At 40.1% G+C, this 24,113-nt stretch overlaps 1 protein-coding gene and 2 long non-coding RNA genes across 5 annotated transcripts in view; 2 read left to right on the top strand and 1 right to left on the bottom strand.

Annotated features, from left to right (window-relative positions):
- The window catches only part of LOC113637899 (chloride channel protein 2-like), a 15,453-nt gene extending 5,151 nt beyond the window's left edge, over window positions 1–10,302 (top strand). For both annotated transcript variants that reach the window (XM_027138845.2, XM_047820882.1), the window contains exons 6-23: window positions 1,842–1,919; window positions 2,143–2,221; window positions 2,340–2,465; window positions 2,694–2,778; window positions 4,287–4,388; window positions 5,367–5,451; window positions 5,554–5,709; window positions 5,801–5,870; window positions 6,824–6,934; window positions 7,016–7,229; window positions 7,526–7,656; window positions 7,767–7,894; window positions 8,022–8,073; window positions 9,082–9,146; window positions 9,271–9,309; window positions 9,595–9,699; window positions 9,784–9,870; window positions 10,064–10,302. In XM_027138845.2, the coding sequence (XP_026994646.1) occupies window positions 1,842–1,919; window positions 2,143–2,221; window positions 2,340–2,465; window positions 2,694–2,778; window positions 4,287–4,388; window positions 5,367–5,451; window positions 5,554–5,709; window positions 5,801–5,870; window positions 6,824–6,934; window positions 7,016–7,229; window positions 7,526–7,656; window positions 7,767–7,894; window positions 8,022–8,073; window positions 9,082–9,146; window positions 9,271–9,309; window positions 9,595–9,699; window positions 9,784–9,870; window positions 10,064–10,231 (1,881 nt within the window). In that variant the 3' untranslated portion in view covers window positions 10,232–10,302. The remainder of the gene's footprint in view (window positions 1–1,841; window positions 1,920–2,142; window positions 2,222–2,339; window positions 2,466–2,693; window positions 2,779–4,286; window positions 4,389–5,366; window positions 5,452–5,553; window positions 5,710–5,800; window positions 5,871–6,823; window positions 6,935–7,015; window positions 7,230–7,525; window positions 7,657–7,766; window positions 7,895–8,021; window positions 8,074–9,081; window positions 9,147–9,270; window positions 9,310–9,594; window positions 9,700–9,783; window positions 9,871–10,063) is intronic.
- Window positions 10,231–14,811, bottom strand: LOC113637900. Of its 2 annotated transcripts, XR_007144425.1 has the most exons (4): window positions 14,679–14,811; window positions 14,175–14,223; window positions 13,927–14,030; window positions 10,231–12,836 (listed from the first exon to the last, which is right to left on the bottom strand). It is a non-coding gene; the product is annotated as an uncharacterized LOC113637900 (long non-coding RNA). The 2 variants fall into 2 exon arrangements; XR_003439469.2 differs by lacking the exon at window positions 14,679–14,811 and having other exon boundaries at window positions 14,175–14,334.
- A 7,938-nt stretch (window positions 14,812–22,749) lies between these two features.
- On the top strand, window positions 22,750–23,851 carry LOC113637901. Its single transcript, XR_003439470.2, has 3 exons — window positions 22,750–22,815; window positions 22,926–22,964; window positions 23,557–23,851. It is a non-coding gene; the product is annotated as an uncharacterized LOC113637901 (long non-coding RNA).
- The last annotated feature ends 262 nt before the right edge of the window (window positions 23,852–24,113 follow it).

Here is a 24,113-nt window from a genome sequence, read left to right as displayed (position 1 = left end):
GAGTGTAGCTGAAGTAGAACTGAGTGTAGCTGAAGTAGAATTGAGTGTAGCTGTAGTAGAATTGAGTGTAGCTGAAGTAGAATTGAGTGTAGCTGTGGTAGAATTGAGTGTAGCTGAAGTAGAATTGAGTGTAGCTGTGGTAGAATTGAGTGTAGCTGAAGTAGAATTGAGTGTAGCTGTGGTAGAATTGAGTGTAGCTGAAGTAGAATTGAGTGTAGCTGAAGTAGAATTGAGTGTAGCTGTGGTAGAACTGAGTGTAGCTGAAGTAGAACTGAGTGTAGCTGAAGTAGAATTGAGTGTAGCTGTAGTAGAATTGAGTGTAGCTGAAGTAGAATTGAGTGTAGCTGAAGTAGAATTGAGTGTAGCTGTGGTAGAACTGAGTGTAGCTGTGGTAGAATTGAGTGTAGCTGTGGTAGAATTGAGTGTAGCTGAAGTAGAACTGAGTGTAGCTGAAGTAGAATTGAGTGTAGCTGTAGTATAATTGAGTGTAGCTGAAGTAGAATTGAGTGTTGCTGTGGTAGAATTGAGTGTAGCTGAAGTAGAATTGAGTGTAGCTGTAGTATAATTGAGTGTAGCTGAAGTAGAATTGAGTGTAGCTGTGGTAGAATTGAGTGTAGCTGAAGTAGAATTGAGTGTAGCTGTGGTATAATTGAGTGTAGCTGAAGTAGAACTGAGTGTAGCTGAAGTAGAATTGAGTGTAGCTGTAGTATAATTGAGTGTAGCTGAAGTAGAATTGAGTGTAGCTGTGGTAGAATTTAGTGTAGCTGAAGTAGAATTGAGTGTAGCTGTGGTAGAATTGAGTGTAGCTGAAGTAGAACTGAGTGTAGCTGTAGTAGAATTGAGTGTAGCTGAAGTAGAACTGAGTGTAGCTGTAGTATAATTGAGTGTAGCTGAAGTAGAATTGAGTGTAGCTGTGGTAGAATTGAGTGTAGCTGAAGTAGAATTGAGTGTAGCTGTGGTAGAATTGAGTGTAGCTGAAGTAGAACTGAGTGTAGCTGTAGTAGAATTGAGTGTAGCTGAAGTAGAACTGAGTGTAGCTGAAGTAGAATTGAGTGTAGCTGTAGTAGAATTGAGTGTAGCTGTAGTATACAGGTGCTGGTCATATAATTAGAATTTCATCAAAAAGTTGATTTATTTCACTAATTCCATTCAAAAAGTGAAACTTGTATATTATATTCATTCAATACAGACAGATTGAATTATTTCAAATGTTTATTTCTTTTAATTTTGATGATTATAAATGACAACAAATAAAATCCCTTATTCAGTATCTCAGAAAATTAAAATATTACTTAAGACCAATACAAAGAAAGGATTTTTAGAAATCTGGGCCAACTGAAAAGTATGAACATGAAAACTATGAGCATGTACAGCACTCAATACTTAGTTGGAGCTCCTTTTGCCTGAATTACTGCAGCAATGCGGCATGGCATGGAGTTGATCAGTCTGTGGCACTGCTCAGGTGTTATGAGAGCCCAGGTTGCTCTGATAGTGGCCTTCAGCTCTTCTGCATTATTGGGTCTGGCATATCGCATCTTCCTCTTCACAATACACCATAGATTTTCTATGGGGTTAAGGTCAGGTGAGTTTGCTGGCCAATTAAGAACAGGGACCCCATGGTCCTTAAACCAGGTACTGGTAGAACATGTGCAGGTGCCAAGTCCTGTTGGAAAATTAAATCTGCATCTCCATAAAGTTGGTCAGCAGCAGTTGCTGCTTGTATAAATTGTTAGGTATAATTGAATTGAGTGTAGCTATAATAGAATTTAATGGAACTATGTATGTAGATGTAGTGTAATTATTTATTTTCATTTTAATTTTCTTTGTTTACTTTTTTCCAGAGTCCTTTTGTTCATATAGGAAGCATCTGTGCATTACAGCTCCACCGGTTAAGGGCGTTCATCGGAGGTGTTAAAGCGGTAAACTATCTAAAAATGATAAAATTATATTAATTACATGCACACGCAAAAAAATAAATATTTTATTTCTATTTACATATGTTTTCAATGCAACTTTCATATAAGAACTGCTCAGAAATGCTAATCGTAATTATTATTCATTTAAAAATATCATTATTATTATTATTATCCAATGTTGTTTATATTAGACAATTATGCACATGCTTGTGTGTGTGTAATGTAGAGTGAGTCTCAGGCCATCGAGCTGCTGATTACTGGTGCTGGTGTTGGAATTGCCTGCTGCTTTGGCTCACCCATTGGAGGTGAGAACAAATTGTGTGTGTGTGTGTGTGTGTGTGTGTTTACTGTATGTATAATTGTAAGTTAGAGATTCAAGTAAATGATTATGGCTGAATTTTTAGTTAAAAATGTGTGTTGTAGGAATCCTGTACAGTATAGAAGTGGCCACGTCATTCGTCATGGTCCGCTGTTACTGGAAATGTTATGTTGCTGCTACCATCAGTGCCTTCGTATTTAGAATCCTGCCGGCGTGGAGTGGAAAAAATGGTGTGTGTGTGTGTGTCATAAATTATCTTAATAATTCTCAACCTCCTTTCACTTATTTTATAAATAATAATAATTACAATACAACTAAATACATAAATTATATATAAATATAATATAAATAATATATAAATAATTTGTTGGAAAAATAAATATATGTTTTTTTACAATAACAACAACTAATAAAACAAATTAATTATTATTATAATAAAATGTTTTGCTTCTTTACAGAAAATATTATTCCTCTATTTAACACTGATTTTCGTCTGGAATTTCCCTATGAACTCCATGAGTTTCTGTCCTTCACCATCCTGGGGTAAGTGAGTGTGTGTGTGTGTGTGTGTGTGTGTGTGTGTGTGTGTGTGTGTGTGTGTGTGTGTGTGTGTGTGTGTTATAAAATAAACACAAAAAAATATTAAGATGCAACATATAATATAAAGTAAAGGTAAGTTATATTAAGAAAAATCCAAGAAAAATACTGATAAAAGTAAATAATTTAAAAACAAATTACACAAAAAATAACAACAATAATAGTAAAAATATAGCTGCAAGCAGCGATGGCGGGCCATCGCACATTTTTTTTTATCGCTATACGGTGCCTCCCAGAAAACAATGCACGGTGGGCAAGTGCATGAAATTGGTAAATATCAGTGGACTATTTTATGTTGTTACTGACCCATTTGGGGACTGTAGGTGAATGAAACCCCACATTTTTGACAAATGGGGGCGCTATTGAGCCACTTAAAAGACACACCTTTGTCTGACCTTTTTGTCCACACTTAACAGCCGACAAATGTGATGTATGTGTCAAATTTCTAGTCAATCTAAGAATGCCAAAAGCCATAAATATGCCTGAAATAAAAGTAAACTTTGACACGATGCCATGGCAATGGTGTTTGAGATATCAAAATCCGTTCACAATTTCACATTAGATTCAATCGCATGAATCCTCTTGGAGGAGTATTTAAAAGTTCATTGCATGCAACTGTGAAAAAAATCCACCCTTGTGACTGACACACTTTCTGGTGCCTGTTGGTGGCGCTATACCCGTGACTCACAATAAGCACATCGATGCGATCGGAATCCTTGGCCGAACATACACACTGCGTGTCATCACAATAAGACACTTTTTGCTTTAGATATTAGACATTTCCTGTTTCTCTGAATTCGCCATAACTTAGTCGCCTTGCCATGGCAGCACCATTCAAGATATCAAAAATCCTTTCGGAATTTAGCAAGTGCAATGTCTCGGCATCATGTTCACCACGTTTGGTGTCAATCGCATGAATTGCCTAGGAGGACTACTTAAAAGCTCACCGCATGCAATTATGAAATAGTCCAAAATGGCCGACTTCCTGTTGGGCGGAGCTCATAGTTTAGAGCGCGAAAGTTGTTCGGGTCGATGAGATCACCGACTCCCGTACATGTGCGTACATAATTGCCCGATATGTGCACAAATGTTTGTTTTTTCATTACAGGGGGCGCTAGAGAGCCCATATTCCAGCCTTTGCCCAAGCCTAGCATAGCCCGACTCTGATGTGTGTGCCAAATTTCAAGAGTTTTTGAGCATGTTAAGGGACCCCAATTGGCCAATGTGTGCTAATAAACAAACAAACAAACAAGCCAGAGCAAAAACAATAGGGCTTCGCACCATCGGTGCTCGGGCCATAATAATTATAATAATAATATTCAGTGCATCTGAATTCTATTTCTAATTTTAATTTTCAAATTTCGTGGTTTACTATGAAAATACAAGAAATTTCAGCATGAATAGTTATTTTGTCATTTTGGTATAATTATTTCTCTCCCTGTATTTGTGTGCAGGATTCTGAGTGGGCTTTTTGGAGCATGTTTTGTCTTTGTGAACGGCGTAATGGTGCGTTTCATCAGGAGCCCTCACCGCATTAGCAGGTTCCTCGCCAAGACGTGAGTGGTTTAGCAGAATTCCAGGACAAGCACATCCACATATTTGCACAAAAGGAAAACAAATGTGGAAGCTTAGTGATGTGGTGAAATTATTTGTCTAGAATAAAATATTTCATTGTTTTTAATAGAAATACTAAAATCAGGCCCTTGACTACATCTTGCTGTCCCTAATACAAATTAGTGTGAATTCAGATGTATAAAAGGAGGGCACGTAGTTTTTCTATCACACTTTTATTCACACAATTATAGACACAATTATACAACAATGACTAGCAATAACACTATAGAAAGACACAATGAACCTACAGTTTTTGCTCTTCCTAAAACAAAATCATGAATTTGGTAGAGATCAGTGAACGATCAGTGTATTTTTCACCCACCCAATTAAAACATTTAACGTTAAACATTTAACATAAGCCTTATACTTGAGAGCATGAAATTTACCCAGAAATACTGCACTTTTTAAAATATTTAAATATAAAAAAAACAAAAAACAACAACAAAAAAACAAACAAACAATAAAACAAGCATGAAAAACCCCTGCGATAATCATTTTAAACTGTTGTCTTTCAAACACAAACTTTTAAAATGATTTAACAGAAGTTCATGTCCATATTATACAAGTACTTGTTTAATACATATCAATTATGTTTTTAAAATGTCAGTAACTACACTTACATCTGTCATTCTCTGTCTTATTTTTTTCACTTGTTAATCTATGCCCTTTTTTTGGTCAAATTTGTTACATGAGCAATGAATCTACCAAATTCATGGGTTGAGGGAACAAGACATAAATGTAAACCTCAGGAGGCGAAACTCTCAGATTTTTACATAAAAAAAGACAAAGAGTGTCTGAAAAACTTTTAAAATCATTAAACTTGATATTAGTGAATAACTTTAAATAAATATGTCTTTGAAGCCGACTTCGGGGAGTTGAACGTTACTGGTTTAGTAAAAAAACTATATTTGTTTGTGTAGTCGTGTGCTGTATCCCGTTATTGTCACGCTGGTTATCTCTACATTGACCTTTCCTCCTGGATTTGGACAGTTCATGGCAGGCGAGGTAACAAACACGCACACAAATCAACCATAGATCATTAAATAAAGACACTATCCACAACTCCCTTAATATCCAGACTGCATACGGCATCACTTTCCTCTACAGCTCACTCAGAGGGAAACTCTCCTCGCACTTTTTGACAACCACACCTGGTCAAAACATTTTGAAGGCCACCATTTTGATCACTCAGACCATTCCGTGGCATGGAAACACCCACGAGTCAACGTCTTCGGCACACTCGCTATCTCGTTAATCACAAAGGTTAGCATGAAGATAGAAAAACACTTGTGATATTAATATTTAAATGACAAAGAATCCCGCTTACAGCTTAAAGTTTAATATTTGTGTTCAGTTCTTCATGTCAGCAGTGGCCATCTCCATGCCTGTCCCCTGTGGAGCGTTTGTACCTGCTTTTGTCATCGGTGAGTGTGTTTAGAGCATGTGCATGCAGTCGTAGCTTGGCAGTGGTGGCTCAAGCAATTAAAGGTAGGATCTCTGTTGTTTGAAAGCCAATGTTGACATTTGAAATCACCAAAACAAACAGGCCCCTATCCCAAATGGGTCCCACCCCTGTATTGATAGCTGTGTCCACAAATACATACGTAACTAATGGAAAGAAATGTGTCTTTATCATAGCTGAAGGGAAGAACAATACGATTGCAGATAAACAAACAAGCAAAAATGACACACAAGCATAATCATGCAAAGGACAAAGGCATATATTAGTTCTGTGTAACAAAGCAAAACCAACGTTACTCACCTATCGAGAAGGAAAAAAGCGCCTTGGCGTCTTAAATAAAGTCGGCCACATATTCACAGGTCGGAGTTTCCCGAGTCAATAACTTCTGAGCTAACCACTGTAACAACTTCCTGCTCCTTCAGTTCTCTCCAGCGCTGGAAAGCTGATCCTATATTAACACGTCCTACTTCTTGCCTTATCGTAAGTCTTTCTTCGCTTACTTTCTTAGTTTTTATCCTCCATGTCAATGTTAAAACCGCTTTCTGCTAATGTCACACATGCGCACTGAACACTCTCTCCGCCCGTATTGACAAGACACGCCCCTTCTGCTCATTGGCTACACGTTAGTTTTGTTTTTGTTTAGTTTGTCATCCCGACTCAGTTTTCTGAAGCATTTCTCATACAACGGAGACCCTACCTTTAAGACTCTGGGTTGTTGATTGGAGGATCAAGGTTCAAGCTGCCACTGTTGGGCTCTTGAGCAAGGCCCTTAACCCTCAATGCACCATGGGGTGACCATTGGCTCCTAGTCCATATAGGAAAATCAAGTAGTGGTCATCATATATTGTGATTAAATAATACAAATATCTAAAAGTTTGATGAAGTAATAAAATGGATGTGCTCATGTGTGATTAGGTGCAGGTCTTGGCCGATTAGTTGGTGAAGTGGCAGCTGTTGTTTTACCTGAAGGAGTTTATTCAAATGGCACTGTTTACTCTTTAATACCTGGAAGCTATGCTGTAGCAGGTACTGTAACACACTTAAATAAAACACACGATGAAGTTGCTTGAACTGTTGCATCATGTACTTTGTTTTGTTTGTGTACAGGAGCAGCAGCAATGTCTGGTGCAGCCACTCATACCATCTCCACAGCCATGATAGTTTTCGAGTTGACCGGTCAGATCAACTTCCTCTTCCCAATATTATTTTGTGTTATAATAGCTAATATCGTAGCACAAAGTCTGCAGCCATCACTATACGATTCGCTCATATGTATCCGGAAACTTCCGTATCCTGTAGACATTAGCTGGGACCACAAGGGGTAAGTGTCCATTTTTATAGTCTTAGCTGTTAATTTTCTAAATCTAAAGAACCAATTACTTGTCTTTTTAGAATATCAGTTTATTAGTTACAGCATCAGTGTAGTGATGAATCAGCAAATATGTTCCTAAAGAGCCACATTTATTAATCATATTCTGTAGTGTGAAGTTATCATGTGGCAAAACTAAACTGAAGGCATTTGTTGGACTGAAAAGAAAAAAGTATAAATGTGCAATATTTCACCCTCAATAAGGTTCTAGATTTCAGACCGCATATAACCAGTTTGTCTCTGTTTAGAGAGTCTGATATTCGTGTGGAGGACATCATGGTGAACGATGTGAAATACATCACGCTGAACTCCACGTACAGAGACCTGCAGGACCTCCTGCTCACAAAGCTAAGGACTCTTCCCTTAGTAAAATGTGAAGGTACCACCTCCGATCCATCACAGACTCTGACCTACCGTATATCCTGCAATCACTGTTTATTGGCAGTGATTTTTTTGGTGGATCTCCAATTATGTGTCTCCCTTCCCCAGAGTCAAAGGTATTACTGGGTTCTATGGAGCGTACACAGCTGCAGGCGCTGCTGTCCAATCAGCTCAGCCGAATGCGGAGACTCAAATACGTCCATCGGCAAGCACAGAACAAGGAAGATGTCCTTGAGGTAAGTAGTGCAGCAAAGAAGGAGGGATTTAACATAACCACAAAATGTATCCAGATATAGTAAATTATGGGTATTGGACTAGAAAACATTTCTGTCCTAACATTTTGTAACTGTGGATGTCTTTCAGACCTCTGTAGTTGGACCATCTGAGTCGTTTTCTTCACCATTAACAGAGAGAGGTACAACACAAGACAATGTGTTACACATTCACACATCAGGCAACCACAAACAAGCCCATTATTAGTAGTAGCTCAACAGTATAATCATACTACACCAATGGTACACATTTGCTGCTTCTTTCACATACTGACACACACAGGAACTACTGGTAATTGCTCAAGGTAGAGCATGAGAGCACTGGTGGATCTTCAGATGGCCATGGAGGCAGATCTGTGATCCACAGCTTCTACTGAAGGGGCAGATCAAAGCATAACATTTGGTAGCTGGGGCTTTTTTGATGGCAAGTTTCTTTTCTGACCATTGCTTGGAGCTTATTGCTTCCTATCCTTCTTGCAGAGGTTGTCCTGTGCACCCTCCAAGTTTAATGTGAACATGCCCAAACTAAGGCTTTTATCGATTTACTTGAATGTGTAGTTTACGTCGACTTTTTGAATAAAAATCCTTTTTCTCTTTAACATCCGCTGACACTCCCCTCTTGGCTCGCGTAGTTTTGAATAGGCTCAACCCTCCCCCGCTCGTGTGCCATAGAGATATACAAACAACATGGCAGCGAGCAGGGAAGAACTCGTTCCAAAGATAGGCACAGTGTCATCTGTCATATGGAATTGGTTCGGTTTTGCGGCATCAGACGCAGAACAAACAACACCCCGCTGCAAAGTGTGTTTAAAGTCTGTTGCTAACAATTGCAGCACCTTAAACAGAGGCATGCTGTCGAGTGGGAGAGATGTTCCGCCCTGCGAAATGAAAAAGACAGAGGCAGCACAAGCACACCTGGTTATCAGAAGGGGAAATCAAAAACAAAATAAAGTTAAAACTGCAAATTGATTTTTCAGTAGGAGGGGGAACACCCAATGAGACTGGGTGATGGATGATGGTACTGATTGCCATTCAGCTGGTGTATATTCTAAAGCAAGCTCTGTTTCTGGATCAGAAACTATACAATTACATCAACCTACCACCAGGTCATGTAATTACCATCTTTCTACTATCTCTAATGTCTTGCTCAGGTTACGAAGGTTCAGATGTTACCATTAAAAGCCTCTTGTGTGGCCATTCTAGTGTGGATATAGAGGTAAGAGAGCTCTCATGTTCAGCTTGATCCGCCTTTATCCATACACAAATGATTGATTTCCATCAATAAAAATAAAAATATAAAAATAAATGCAATTTAAAAAAATTTTTTTTTCCCCATTTAGGAGGATCCTGATGTGAAAGATACTATGACAATGAGAGAGGTGATAATACATGCCATGTACACACTCATAATGGAAGAGCTGCAAATTGAGAGCTGTAGAATTTTAATTAATTGCTTAGATTTTAATTGGCTTCTCACACCGTTGGTACTTTATACCGAAGCGCTAGAAAGCGCATGACAGTAGGGACTAGCTGAGATTTACAAAAATAATATTAAATAATGGACCAATAAAAAAAACTCTGACTGGTCCTCTGAGGGTATCAAATCTTATCGTTTTTTTAACTTTTGAGAAGATCCATGTGTGTATCCGTGTGACTGGTTTCAGATCATCACGTGGGAAGAGCAACAGCTTGATGAAAAGGTCGACTTTAACCTCTGTAAGATTGACCATGCCTCTGTACAGATATTAGAAAAAACCTCTCTGCAGAAGGTGCGTGCAAACCAGCAGGCTGACATGTAACTTTATATCAGATATTTTACTTCATTTATTACATCTTTCTTTCAATATCTTTAGGTCCACAAGATCATCTCAATGATGGCTTTGGACCATGCATATGTCACAAGTGTCGGGAGACTTGTAGGAGTTGTGTCACATAAAGAGGTGAGAAAAATCCATATCTGGACTTCTGTGGAAAGGCTTATCTTAGATAGAAAAGGAGCTTTGCTAGTTCTAGACCCTTTGTAGTTATTGAGACCAGCTAGAAACAGTGGTGTGTCCAAATGACTTAATTCGTAATTCAAAAGGTCCTTCTAAAAAGTCACGAATTCACTGTGTTTGCTTTGTCATGTTATAGCTCCGGAAGGCCTTTGAGACTTCAGTAAAGGTTTCAGGAGCCAAAGCACACGCACCAATGGCCAGCTTTAGAGAGAACAGCGCCAGGTTTAGGAAGACGGCAACACCAGAGGCCACAGAGCTCCACAAACTTCTGGGTAGCCAAACGAATCTGAACCAGATCACTTAACATTACAGCTAAATCACTGTACTGTTGAAATGTGACACTTACCTATAACATTAAAAGTTCATTCAACAGTTGACATGCCTCTACTTTTCTTTTTACTTTGCAAGATCAAATCAAGATTCCTTCAGGGTTTCCATTCCTAGGGCTGCAAAGTTAATATTTTGTAAACCAGTAAAATGTGTAATTTTCAATTTAATCATTTTAAACTTGAACAATTTGAGCAAAATAAAAAAATAATTTTTTCTAAATTATAAAATGCTCTGGTGAAAATTATGACCTGTGTGTTGTTAGGGTCGGTTTTAACCCAGTTATAATATAAGATTGTAATACAATAGTTAGTGCCGGTGCTGAAGCTGCTCCCACTCCTGCTGAAACATTCAAATCCAAAAGTGGTAACATCTACAGTACTGGAGCTCAGTATCTCCTGACTTACATGGCAGGCTACAAGTCTAGTGATAGTCTCCGGGACGCGTTGACAGGCAGAAATATCTTCCTGGCAACAATGTCACTTCAGAAATTTCGAATGATATTAAGAGTTCTCAGATTTGACAACAGAGATACTAGAGCAAAATCTGAATTGCTCCCATTAAGGATGTCTGGAAGAGATGGTGCAGCTCCTTCCACTGATATTCAATCCAGGGCCAGAGGCGACAGTAGACAGTAGATGAACGTTTTGTCCCTTTCCGTGGAAAATGCCCCGTCCAGCAATACTTGCCCAGAAAGCCAGGCAAATACGGCATAAATATCTGGGCAGCCTGTGATGCAAATCCAGCTATGCATGGAATCTACAGATTTACACAGGCAAACCTGCGAGTGGCATCCCTGAAAAAAAAACAAGGAAAACGTGTAGTCCTTGATATGACTAATGGACTGAGGGGTCACAACATCATGTGTGACAATTTCTTTTACCAGCTATGACCCTGGGCAAGATCTTCTCAAAAGGAAACGCGGATTGTCGTACTTATGTCCACTTTCTACAAAGATGCAGCTGTGTCATCAGGAAGTGACAAAAAGCCCATACTAATACTGGACTATAATAAAAATAAAGGAGGAGTGGACAACTTGGACAAGCTGACTGCCACCTACACTTGCCAGAGAATGACCAGGAGATGGCCAATGGTTGTGTTTTATAACATGCTAGATGTGTCTGCATACAATGCATTTGTGTTGTAGACCCACATTCACCTACAGTAGGGTGGAACTCAACCAAAAAAAAACAAGCGAAGAATGTTTCTTGAGGAGCTAGGAAGTTCCCTTGTCAAGGCACACATTGAGCGAAGGGAACGAGTGCCCCGAGACCCAGCTGTCGCACCGCAGCCTTGGTCAGACAGCCACAGAGTTCACTTAGCACCCCATCCACGCCATCAGCAACACAAAGAGCATCAGTGCCTGCATCCTCCACAGCCAGCCCTGTCTCAACCTTAACCAGCACAGCCACAACCCCACTGAGGCCACTTGATTCTAAAAGAAAGCGGTGTCAGGTCTGCCCTAGCAATAAGGACAGAAAGACAAATATATTGTGCTTCTACTGCAAAATATATCTCTGCAAAGAACACACTAAAAGTGTCACTTTTTGCCACACATACATCTAAACTCATACACATACTCATGCACGTTTTTGCACACAGACTTTTTTTGGAATAAGAAGTAATGCTTGATTTGCTTGATTAGTTGTTGTGTGTTGATCCTTGCAATTCTACATTTTGTATTACTTGTTTTGCTTTTCATTTTGTTTTTGTATTAATGTTCTATTTTTGGAACAAACAAACAAACAAACAAACAAATAAACAACACTTTGTGAACTAAAAATATATGGGTCAAAATGGACCTGTAACACCATAGATGTTACTATAGTTAATAATATTAAAGCAAAAAATTATCTAAAACAAATTCATTTAAGTGATGTGTCCTAATACCCCTCAGTAATAGTCAGGTAGGAGAACCTTTCATTTAGTTATGAAATTCTCTTAAGGTTCATTTTACCATTTTTTGGGATTGAAAATAAAAAGTATTCTGTCAAAAGAAAGAGCCAGGGGCCACACCAATGAACATGGATAAGATAGCCTAATATGTTATCTAAGAGGTAAGAAACAAATCGGATGATGAATAATTGCTTTGAGGCTATTTTATGATTGATTAATGTCACGGGTCAAAACCCCATTAACATAAGAGATATTTACAGAAAGCTAACATAAGAGGAAGGTTAAAGCATTACAATCACGTTATCAAAATCAAATCTGGATAGCCAGTAAACCAGTGAAAGAGTCATTCACTATAAAATGAAAGACCTCGAGATTTTTTGTTACCAATGACAACAACAAAAAAAACAACCAGTGCTTGATCCAGATTTAGGACAAAAATAAAAAAGGTTGTTGTGCACCTTCACTCCTACCGTTTGACGGCAACCACATTCAAGCTCATAAGAAGTTCTGAGAATTCACTGGTGGCTCGCCAGTCCAACCCCACCCAGGTGCATACAGAAAATGCAGGAGAGAGTTGAGACGAATCAGAGGAATTCACACTTGGATCAATCCACATCCAGCTCAGGCAGCATTCCACAGCAGACTTCAAACTCAGACAACATCACAGGAAGAAAAAAAAACCTGGCCTTGAACACACAAGGCCATAAGAACAATTAATGACTGATGCTATAAAAAACATACATTACTCAGTTTGAACCAATTCCTACTAACCAGCAATTAATATGCACTTGTATCTTGTTACATCAATTTGTATAACAAATTTTCTCTTTATGCACTTACCATTTAAAAGGTAGGGTCTCCGTTTTTTGAGAAATGCTTCAGAAAACTGAGTCGGACCGACAAACAAAACAAATACAAAACTAACGTGTAGCCAATAAGCAGAAAGGGGCGTGTCTTGTCAATATGGGCGGGGAGAGTGTTCAGTGAGCATGTGTGACATTGGCAGAAAGCTGTATTAACATTGACATATAATATAGGATCAGCTTTCCAGTGCTGGAGAGAACTGAAGGAGCAGGAAGTTGGCCACATATTCACAGATTGGAGATTCCCGAGTCAATAACTCCTGAGCTAAACGCTGTTACTACACAAATAACACCTCTTTTCTATCATAGTAATGTAGAGAGGCAGCTACAACCGCGTTTTGCTAGTAACAGGAATTTTTAGCTCAGGAATTATTGACTCGGGAAACTCCAATCTGTGAATATGCGGCCAACTTTACTTAAGGCGCAGAGGCGCTTTTTTCCTTCTCGATAGGTGAGTAACGTTGGTTTTGCTTTGTTACACAGAACTAATATATGCCGTCCTTGATTATGCTTGTGTGTCATTTTTGCTTGTTTGTTTATCTGCAATCGTATTGTTCTTCCCTTCAGCTATGATAAAGACACATTTCTCATTAGTTGCCTGTGTTACGTATGTATTGGTGTAGCTATAAATACGGGGTGGGACCCATTTGTTTTGGTGATTTTTGGAAATGCCTTTAAAGGCATTTTGTTTAACCCTTATGCACTTTTTTTTTTTTTTGGCAAATCAGTTTACACACAATTGCACCATAACATTCCATTTAACATATACACACACAACAGTTTATTCTGCTACAGGTGTATACATAAGGCTGTATTCACAATTAGTATTACAACAATAAACAGTTATTTGATGAAACACTTAACGTAACTTTGGAATGTACTCAATTAAAAATAAAGAAAACACCAAACTCACCAAAGAACACTCATCCATCACATGTACAGTGGCCGAACCGGAAAATTCCAGATCATACTCGTTCCAAACTGTCACTCTCCACACAATCCGCTTCTCTCTGAACCCTTTCATTAGAGATATACATGTATAACCACGCCACATAAGCTTAAGCTAATGCCAACATTCACTTGAAATGGATGTTTGTTTCACACTAATCTGTACATAATCGTCATATACACGTTTTTAGAGACTTTATAAATCATCCTTACATGACTTTTCTCCGATTCCGAAGACTGAGGATAGACGAGAAACGCCCGTCTGTATCAGAGTTTATGGAGAGAAAGAAAGATCTCGAACATGCGGAATCCAAATAATGCCGCGGGGGCGGAGATTTAGTGACTTCTCATCTCATAATAATAATAATAATAATAATAATAATAATAATAATAATAATAATAATAATAATAATGATGATGATGATGTAAGAATATTGGAGAATTTTGAGACTTTCAATATTTCACACACAAAGTGGTTCTGGTCTAGACTTAAGAACCGCTTACGTCAGGAGCTGTGGGCGGGGCTACTGTTAGCGCATTTGATACTGTACCTTAAGTATACTAATGTTTAATACACTTTTACTTTGCCGCAATATTCAGCACCAATTATTCAGCTGAATTAAAAATTCAGCATCAATTATCAGCACACATGATAGTAGGTCGCTACATGCCAAGGCTAAATTTTTTCTGTGTTAATGATAAAATAATGTTACGTACTTTCTCGCTTACAACCTCCCTTTATACAAATTACATGGAGCTGCACGTACACGTCAGATTCGCCGCGTTTGGATGTCAAATGCCAATGTAGGTTCACAAAGCCATGAGCGTTAACAGTAAAGCAACATCCGCCATTGTTGATGTTGGGTTTTGCGCTGCTGCGCTAACGTTGCTGTGTAACGTGACATGTATACAGTGACGTCAGACTCGGCTCTGTGATGGCTAACCCGCTGTCTCTATGGAATGGGGCAGGAATCAAGCGCGTCTCCCCTGGAGTTCTTAGCGGAGCCTGACACTTATCAGCCAATCAAAAAAGAGGCTGCACAACAGCCAGTCAGAAAATAGCACTATTGTATATGGGTAAGATTTAACGCAACAACCAATGAAAAAAAAGCATATCCTGGAATTGTTCATCATCACTTTGAGCAGAGAGTAAGTCATGATCTCCTGTTGTAATGTTACAACAAATTCATAACTTGATTGACACAAACAATGACATGTTGACTACGGTTAGAGAATGTTTCCCAGATAATCAGCATGAGTTTTTCATGAGTGTCTGTAACTTACGATAAACTTACATAATCTCTCTCTCTCTCTCTCTCTCTCTCTCTCTCTCTCTCTCTCTCTCTCTCTCTCTCTCTCTCTCTCTCTCTCTCACACACACACACACACGGAAATTGAAAAAAAAAACTTGCTATTTGGTTAAATTGCGCACAGTGATCCAAGCACAACACCCCCAGTGTTTTTTTTTTGTTTGTTTTGTTTTGGGGTCTTCTTGGAGATGTCACTCTTGCCTGTCTTCAAAACTTGAGAGCCCTGTGTATACATATACACACACAGACACACACACAGACACACACACACATATATATATATATATATATATATATATATATATATATATATATACGTACACACACACACACACACACACACACACACACACACACACACATTATAAAATGTGTTATTAACAGAAAGGGCATTTCACACTGTCTTTGTCTGTCTTCCTTTTTTATTCATTTGCCTTTCTTATAGTCAATATCTAAATAAATGTTTTCTAAGTTTTAGTATTTATTGTATTTTCTAAAATGCACTACAGCCTTAACACGAATTCAGCCTACCAGTTTTTATGTCCTTTTTTTTTTTTTTTTTTTTTTTTTTTAAAACAAAGTTAAATCAGATAAGTTCAGAGTGATGATTAGACAAAGTTCAGCCTCCATTGCTTTTTTTCCCCTCTTCTTCATCACACAGAGCTATTAGCTATTACACTCATGCTGGTGTAGCGACACATTGTAGGCAAAGTGTAGGCAGAGTTTAATGACACTAAGCTGATGTCAAGAACCACTGAGACTACAACGGAACAAGATCTTCAGATGACTTTATCCTTGTGGTGAACTGACTGGAATATCTTCAGGGTGGCTGCAACCAACGGTGACTCTGTCAACTTTGAGGAGTACACGTCAGCACTGACCAGTTACATCGGCAAGTGCATTGATGACGTGACCGTCTCCAAGACCATCACTACACGCTCCAACCAGAAGCCGTGGATGACTGCTAACGTGCGTGCGCTGCTGAGGTCTAGAGACCTAGCCTTTAGAATAGGGGACAGGGTGGCCCTAAGAACAGCAAAGGCCAAACTGTCCCGTGCCATCAGAGAGGCAAAGCGTGCACACACCCAGACAATCCACAGCCACTTCCAGGACAGCGGAGACACCCGGTGCATGTGGAAGGGCATACAGGCGATCACGAACTACAACACAGCTTCACCTGCTTGTGATAGTGACGCCTCCCTCCCAGACACGCTGAACATCTTCTACGCTCGGCTCGAGGTACAGAACAACGTAACGCCAAGGAAGACCATCCCTCCCCCCGACAACCAGGTACTCTGTCTATCCACGGCTGATGTGAGGAGATCTCTATGCAGACAACATTCCTGGACCAGACAACATTCCTGGCAGGGTGCTCAGAGAATGTGCAGAACAGCTAGCGGATGTCTTTACGGACATCTTCAACATTTCCCTGAGCAGCACCGTTGTTCCTACGTGCCTTAAGACTACTACAATTGTCCCCGTTCCAAAGAAGTCTACAGTGTCCTGCCTCAATGACTATCGTCCCGTCGCACTCACATCCATATTTATGAAGTGCTTTGAAAAGCTCGTCATGAGGCACATCAGACTCAGTTTACCACCCTCACTGGACCCCCTACAGTTCGTGTATCGTCCAAACCACTCCACAGACGATGCCATTGCCACAGCCCTCCATTTAGCCCTCACCCATCTGGACAATAAAGACACTTACAGTATGTACGAATGCTGTTCATAGACTTTAGTTCAGCATTCAACACAATCACCCCTCAGCACCTGATTGGAAAGCTGAGCCTGCTGGGACTAAACACCTCCCTCTGAAACTGGATCCTGGACTTTCTGACTGGGAGACCTCAGTCAGTCCGGACTGGGAACAGCATCTCCAACACTACCACACTAAACATTGGAGCTCCTCAAGGCTGCGTACTCAGTCCACTGCCGTTCACTCTGCTGGCTCATGACTGTGCAGCAATGCCACATCATCACACCATATCATCGAGTTCTCAGATGACACGACTGTGGATAAAACTAAAGATGTTGAATGTTGATAAAACTAAAAACTAAAGAGATAGTTGTCGAAAATTTCTTGGTGTTCATCTAGCGGAGAACCTCACCTGGTCACTCAACATCAGCTCCATCACCAAGAAAGCCCAGCAGCGTCTCTACTTCCTACGAAAGCTGGGTTTGCGTGCAAGATCATGGGTTTTCCAGCAGTACAATGACCCCAAACATACTTCAAAAAGCACCCAGAAATGGATGGCAACAAAGTGCTGGAGAGTTTTGAAGTTGCCAGCAATAAGTCCAGATCTAAATCCCATTGAACACCTGTGGAGAGATCTTAAAATTGCTGTTGGGAAAAAATGCCCTTCCAATATGAGAGACCTGGAGCAGTTTGCAAAGTAAGAGTGGTCCAGGATTCCAGGTGAGAGGTGTAAGAAGCTTATTGATGGTTATAGGAAGCGATTGATTTCCGTTAACTTTTCCAAAGGGTGTGCAACCAAATATTAAGTTAAGGGTGCCAATAATTTTGTCCGGCCCACTTTTGGAGTTTTGTGTGAAATTATGTCAAATTTGATTTTCCTTGTTTTGTTTTGTTTTTTGTGTTGTTTTGTTTTTTGTGTTGTTTCAATACACACAAAGAAAATAAACATGTGTAATTGCAATACTTTTCTGTGAGAAATACTTCATCTTCTGGAAAAATTTCAGGGTTGCCAACACTTTTGGCCATGACTGTATATGTAATACCTTGTAGAACTCCAAAGACAATCATCTAACTAGATCAAGTAAGAGTGCGCATTAGCACTGAGCCTCAATCCACACAAAAACCACACAAACACACACATGAAGCACACCAACACAACTGGGTTTAATCCAGCTGCCCCAAGATCCTTTGCCACAAGGTGCAAGTAGCTGGTTGTTAAAGTCCAGTGATCCAAGCTGGGACATCAGAGAGAAAAACAGATCTAAAGATTTAAAGCAGTACATGTCCAAGGGTACATGTCCACTCTGCAGTCGTCGCCATCAACAGTCTGTGTGTGAACAAAGCGAAGAAAAGCCAGAAATTTCTAGCATGAAGACGGACACGGTGGTTTCATCTGTGCCGAGTACATTAAATATAAAATCAAAAAGAACCAAACACAGTGTTGCTGCAGACAGCAAAGGCATGGACTGAGGGTCCAGGAGGGAGGAAAATTGTACACTGTTTGATAGATGGAGGTAGTTAACAAAGCTTCGTTCATTGAAGAGACATTGAACCTCCACACCTTTGGTTCCCCCAATTCTGTCAAGACCAAGCGTAACACTGTAAAAATTATACTGGAAAATGTGTGGAACACACAGCAGACACTTGAGATTCATGCTATTGAGACCCCACAAGTGTCCTCAGCTGTCATGAAGGTACCTGATTATCGAATTCAAAGACTGATGCAGGAAGAGGGACTGCAGCTTACTGTATAGATGTTCCGCTTGAGGGTGCAGATCCAGAACTTCTAGTGCTCATTGGAGCAGATTACTACTGGAAGGTTGTATCTGGGAAGATTGAGAGTGGCTCTGGACAGTGCCTTTGGCTGGACCATTCAAGATATTGTTTCAAACTCAAGCGAGATGGAAACCACATGTATGCACATTAGCGTGGCAGAAGACAATCAGATCTTTGAATCTCTTTGCATTGTCCATGACAAATCACCAAGTGCAGAAGAAGCTGAAGTGCTAGAGACATTTGAACAGATGGTATGCTTTGAAAATGGATGCTACCAAGTTGAGTTGCCATGGAAATGTGGCAGAGAAAACAAAGACAATGGCAATGTAGCAAGAAAGAGGTTTGAAGCTCTCAAGAAAAGATTTAGAACTGACAATGTGCTCTATGAGAGATACAGTGATGTGATTCAGGAATATCTGCAGCAAGAGATGTATGAGGAAATACAGGACACACAAATAGCAGAGCGGACCAGCACAGAGAAGTATTACATGCCACACCATCCAGTAATCCGTGACGATAAGGCAACAACCAAACTGAGAATAGTGTTTGAAGCATCTTCACACATGTGCTTATCAAGTTCTGCCTTCACAAGGTTGTCTTCACAGCTGATATTACAAAGTCTTTCCTGCAGACCGGACTGAAAGAGAGGGATTGAGATGTTGTGAGGTTCTTATAGACCTATGATCCCTCTTTGCAGAATTCTGAAAAGAAGCTTTGCACTATGAGAATGAACAGAGTAGTATTCGGAGTTGCATCTAGCCCTTTTCTGTTAGCGGCAACAATTAGAACCCATCTCAAACGGTATGAGTCTGAACAGCCAGAAACTGTGGCAGTACTCCGAGAGTCACTATATGAGGATGACCTCATTGCAAGCTCACCTGATGTAAACAAAGCCTGTTCCATAACAGCACAATCAAAGGTCATCTTGGCTGCTGCAGGAATGGAGCTGCCAAAATGGACAACCAACTCTTCTGACCTAAGAGCGAGATGGATGAACGACCAGAGACATAAAAGGTTGCATTGAAAGTGTTGGGATTAATATGGAGGCAAGACCATAGACTTTGTGTTCAACTTGCAGCAAGTCCTCATTGTTTTGAAAAGGAAAGAGAGTACTAAGCGGGAGTGTCCTTCAGATATCATCCTGTATCTTTGATCCAATAGGTTTCCTAACACCCTATACTATCCGTGTAAACTGCCTCTTCCAGGAAATGTGGGAGCGAGGTCTCAAGTGGGATGACGAACTAGCCCCAGATTTGGCCCACAAATGGAAGCAGTGTTGTGATGAGTTGCCACAGCTACACCTTGTGGCCATTTCAAGATGGTATCACATATTGACAAATCAGCAAAGTGAGACGGTCAGGCTCCATATCTTTTGCGATGCAAGTGAAAAGGCTTACTGTGCAGCTGGATATCTACAAGGCAGGAGTGAGACTGCAGAAATGATTTCGACTATGGTAGCCTCAAAGTCCAGAATTGCACCTCTAAAGAAAATGATGCTTCCTCGACTGGAGCTAATGGGAGCCTTGATAGATGCCAGGCTAGCTTATAACCTGTCAAAAGCTCTTAAAATTGGAGAAAACCAGCTCCATATGTGGACAGACTCAATGATAGTCTTGAGCTGGATGTGCAGTTCGGCACAAAAAATGGAAGCCTTTTGTGGCAAATCGAGTAACTGAGATTCAGAGCCTCACTAAACCAGAGTCATGGCCAGCAGATCTGCCAACAAGCAGCAGATCTGCCAACAAGAGGACAATCTGTAGACAATTTGATTGATAATCACTTGTGGTGGAATGGACCTGATTTTCTCCAGTCAGTGAACTCCATAGCATCAGCAAATGTAGAGCTTCCAGAAGAAGTGGTAAATGTAGAACTCAGATCTAAATTCCAAGCTGCATTTCAGTTTAGCAGCACAGAAAAAATAGAGAAGCTGCTTGACCTATGCAAATACAGCAAACTTAGTACTGTTCTCAGAATAACCGCATGGGAAAAGAGATTCCTCACTAATACATGCTCAAGCGTGTACTGTGAGTATCGTGAACTGTTAATTCAAAGCGGTCATGAAAAGGTTTTGCACCCAGGTATAAGAGATACACTCATGCAAGTCAGAGACAGATTTTGGATTCTGAAGGGTAGACAGCTTGTTAAGCAGATAGTCGGAAGGCGTCCCGTCTGCAAGAGGTTTAAGGCTAAGCCAGTCCATCAGGCCACCGCACCCTTACTGAAGGACAGAGTAATCGAATCTCCTCCATTTGAAACAGCTCTTGTGGATTTTGCTGGGTCACTCATGGTGAAGACCAGTAATGGTACGAGTAAGGCGTACATAGCACTTTTCTCCTGTGCTGTCACTAGGGCCATACATTTGGAACTTGTCTCAAGTCAAAGTACAGAGAACTTCCTTTTGGCACTAAAGAGGTTCATAGCAAGGAGGGGACTTTGCAAGGTCATATAATCAGATAATGCGAAGACCTTCAAACGAGCAGATCAGGATCTAAACGAGCTTTGGAAGTCAATTAAATAGCCTGATCTCAGAATCTTCTTTGCTGAAAAGGGAATAACCTGGAAGTACATAGTCAAGCAAGCAGCCTGGTGGGGAGGATTCTGGGAATGTCTTGTGAGGTCAACAAAGTCATGCCTTAAGAGAATCTTGGGTAAAGCCTCATTAAATTTTGAAGAGCTAACCACAATCTTAACTGAAGTAGAGGCTGTGCTAAATTCAAGACCCCTCATTTACATTCACAACAAATTGGATGAACCTCAGCCATTGACTCCTGCTCAATTTTTGGTTGGTAACAGACTTGCATCTCTACCACCCAAGACCATTGCATCCAACCCTCAGCCAGCTGCTCAGAATCGAGAAACCTTGACAAAGAGATGGAAATACAGTCAGAGGCTGTTGAATGAAGTTTGGACTCATTGGCGCAGGGACAACTTGATGAATTTAAGGTCTGCTCACCATTGTGTAAACACTACAGCAGAGGTGGTAAAGGTGGGAGATGTCATTCTTGTGGCAGAGGACAAGACGCCACGACAGACATGGAAGACAGGAAAGACTGAAGATGTTTTCCTGGGGAGAGATGGATTAATAGGCGCATGTTCTGTGCACACTTCCCATGGAACGGTGTTGAGAAGACCAGTACAGTTACCGTATCCTTTGGAAATTAGTGATACTTAATGATGAGTAGAGAGTGATGAACTATAGTAACACGGTGTGTTACACATCCTACACATCAGGCAACCACAAACAAGCCCATTATTAGTAGTAGCTCAACTGTACAATCATACTACACCAATGGTACAAAGTTGCTGCTTCTTTCACATACTGACACACACAAGAACTACTGGTAATTGCTCAAGGTAGAGCATGAGAGCACTGGTGGATCGTCAGATGGCCAAAGAGGGGATCTGGGATCCACAGCTTTTACTGAAGGGGCAGATCAATGCATAATAGAGTCAGAGGCAGTTGGTAGCTGGGGCTTTTTTGGTGGCAAGTTTCTCTTCTGACCATTGCTTGGTTCTCATTGCTTCCCATCCTTCTTGCAGAGGTTGTCCTGTGCACCCTCCAAGTTTGGAGAACTGTTATTGTGAACGTGCCCAAACCTTTAAAATGAAGTTCCAAACTGAAGCAAGTTTAGTTTACTGTTAAGAGTGTAGTATGCAAAGAGCTTCTAGAGATCTATATTCAAAATAATGTATTCCTTTTTTGGGAGATCTTCAGGGAGAAAATCAGAAAGTAAAAATCACTCCAGAAAGAAATAATAATGGTTCTGCAAAGTAGAATTTCATTTCAATTGATGCTCAAGGATATCCCTGAAGTAAGGGAGCTCTTTCTTGATCCTTTTCATTCATAGCCCATCTAACTGGGTGATGGATGATGGTACTGATTGCCATTCAGCTGGTGCATATTCTAAAGCAAGCTCTGTTTCTGTATCAGAAACTATACAATTACATCAACCTACCACCAGGTCATGTAATTACCATCTTTCTACCATCTCTAATGTCTTGCTCAGGTTACCAAGGTTCTGACGTTACCATTAAGAGCCTCTTGTATTGCCATTCTAGTGTGGATATAGAGGTAAGAGAGCTCTCATGTTCGCCTTTATCTATACACATATTTAATTTTTTTTCTGATTGATTTCCAAATGCTATATAAAAGGATTAAACAAAACATTTTTTTCCATTTAGGAGGATCCCGATGTGAAAGATACTATGACAATGAGAGAGGTGATAATACATGCCATGTGCACACTCATAATGGAAGAGCTGCAAATTGAGAGCTGTAGAATTTTAATTAATTGTTTAGATTTTAATTGGCTTCTCACACCGTTGGTACTTTATACCGAAGTGCTAGAAAGCTAGAAGTGATAAAATGCAGCAGCACGGCTTGTTTTCAACCCCCCTAAAGCACTTATGTACGTCGCTCTGGATAAGGGCGTCTGCCAAATGCTGTAAATGTAAAGCGCATAAACAGTAGCAGACATCACAACCTGCAAAAAGTAAAATGTGTCATACTTTGGTTTTTAAAAATAAAAGATAAAAGAAAAAATAGAGATAAAAGCCGGCCCACACTGACAACTGATTGGTTGACTTACCGAAACAGGCCAATCTCTGTCTTACATGCGCTTAATGATGCACACACATGCAATGTCTCTCGCTCCCCCTCCCTCTCTGCCGTGCGGGCGCTACAAGGTTTGGTGCTTTGCCCTTTGTAGTTTTTGAGACAAGCTAGAAACAGTGCAGTGTCCAAATTACTTAATTCGTAATTTGAGGGTCTTTCTAAAGAGTCAGGAATTCACTGTTTGCTTTGTCATGTCAGCTCCGGAAGGCCTTTGAGACTTCAGTGAAGGTTTCAGGAGCCAAAGCACACGCACCAATGGCCAGCTTTACAGAGAACAGCGCCAGGTTTAGGAAGACGGCAACAACAGAGGCCACAGAGCTCCACAAACTTCTGGGCAGCCAAACGAATCTGAACCAGATCACTTAACATTACAGCTAAATCATTGTACTGTTGAAATGTGATACTTACCTATAACATTAAAAGTTCATTCAACAATTGTTGAGAGAAAACTCTACTTTTCTCTTTACTATTTTATAAATATTACCTTTGTAGACCTAGGACCACATTTAGCATGTGTGTAATTTTCAAATTAATTATATTAAACTTACAGGGAGGAGATCCAGCACCTAGTAGCATAGTGTGATGACAATAACCTGGAACTTAACACCAAAAAGACCAAGGAGGTCATTGTGGATTTCAGACATGCTGGCAATCACACTCATCCTCCAATTTACATCAACAGAACTGCATGTTGAGCGTGTACCCAGCTTCAAGTGCCTTGGAATACACATCTCTGAGGACCTCACCTGGTCTCT

The sequence above is a fragment of the Tachysurus fulvidraco genome, chromosome 11 (assembly GCF_022655615.1).
Source record: "Tachysurus fulvidraco isolate hzauxx_2018 chromosome 11, HZAU_PFXX_2.0, whole genome shotgun sequence".
NCBI lineage: Eukaryota > Metazoa > Chordata > Actinopteri > Siluriformes > Bagridae > Tachysurus > Tachysurus fulvidraco.
This window is presented reverse-complemented; position numbering and strand designations above follow the sequence as displayed.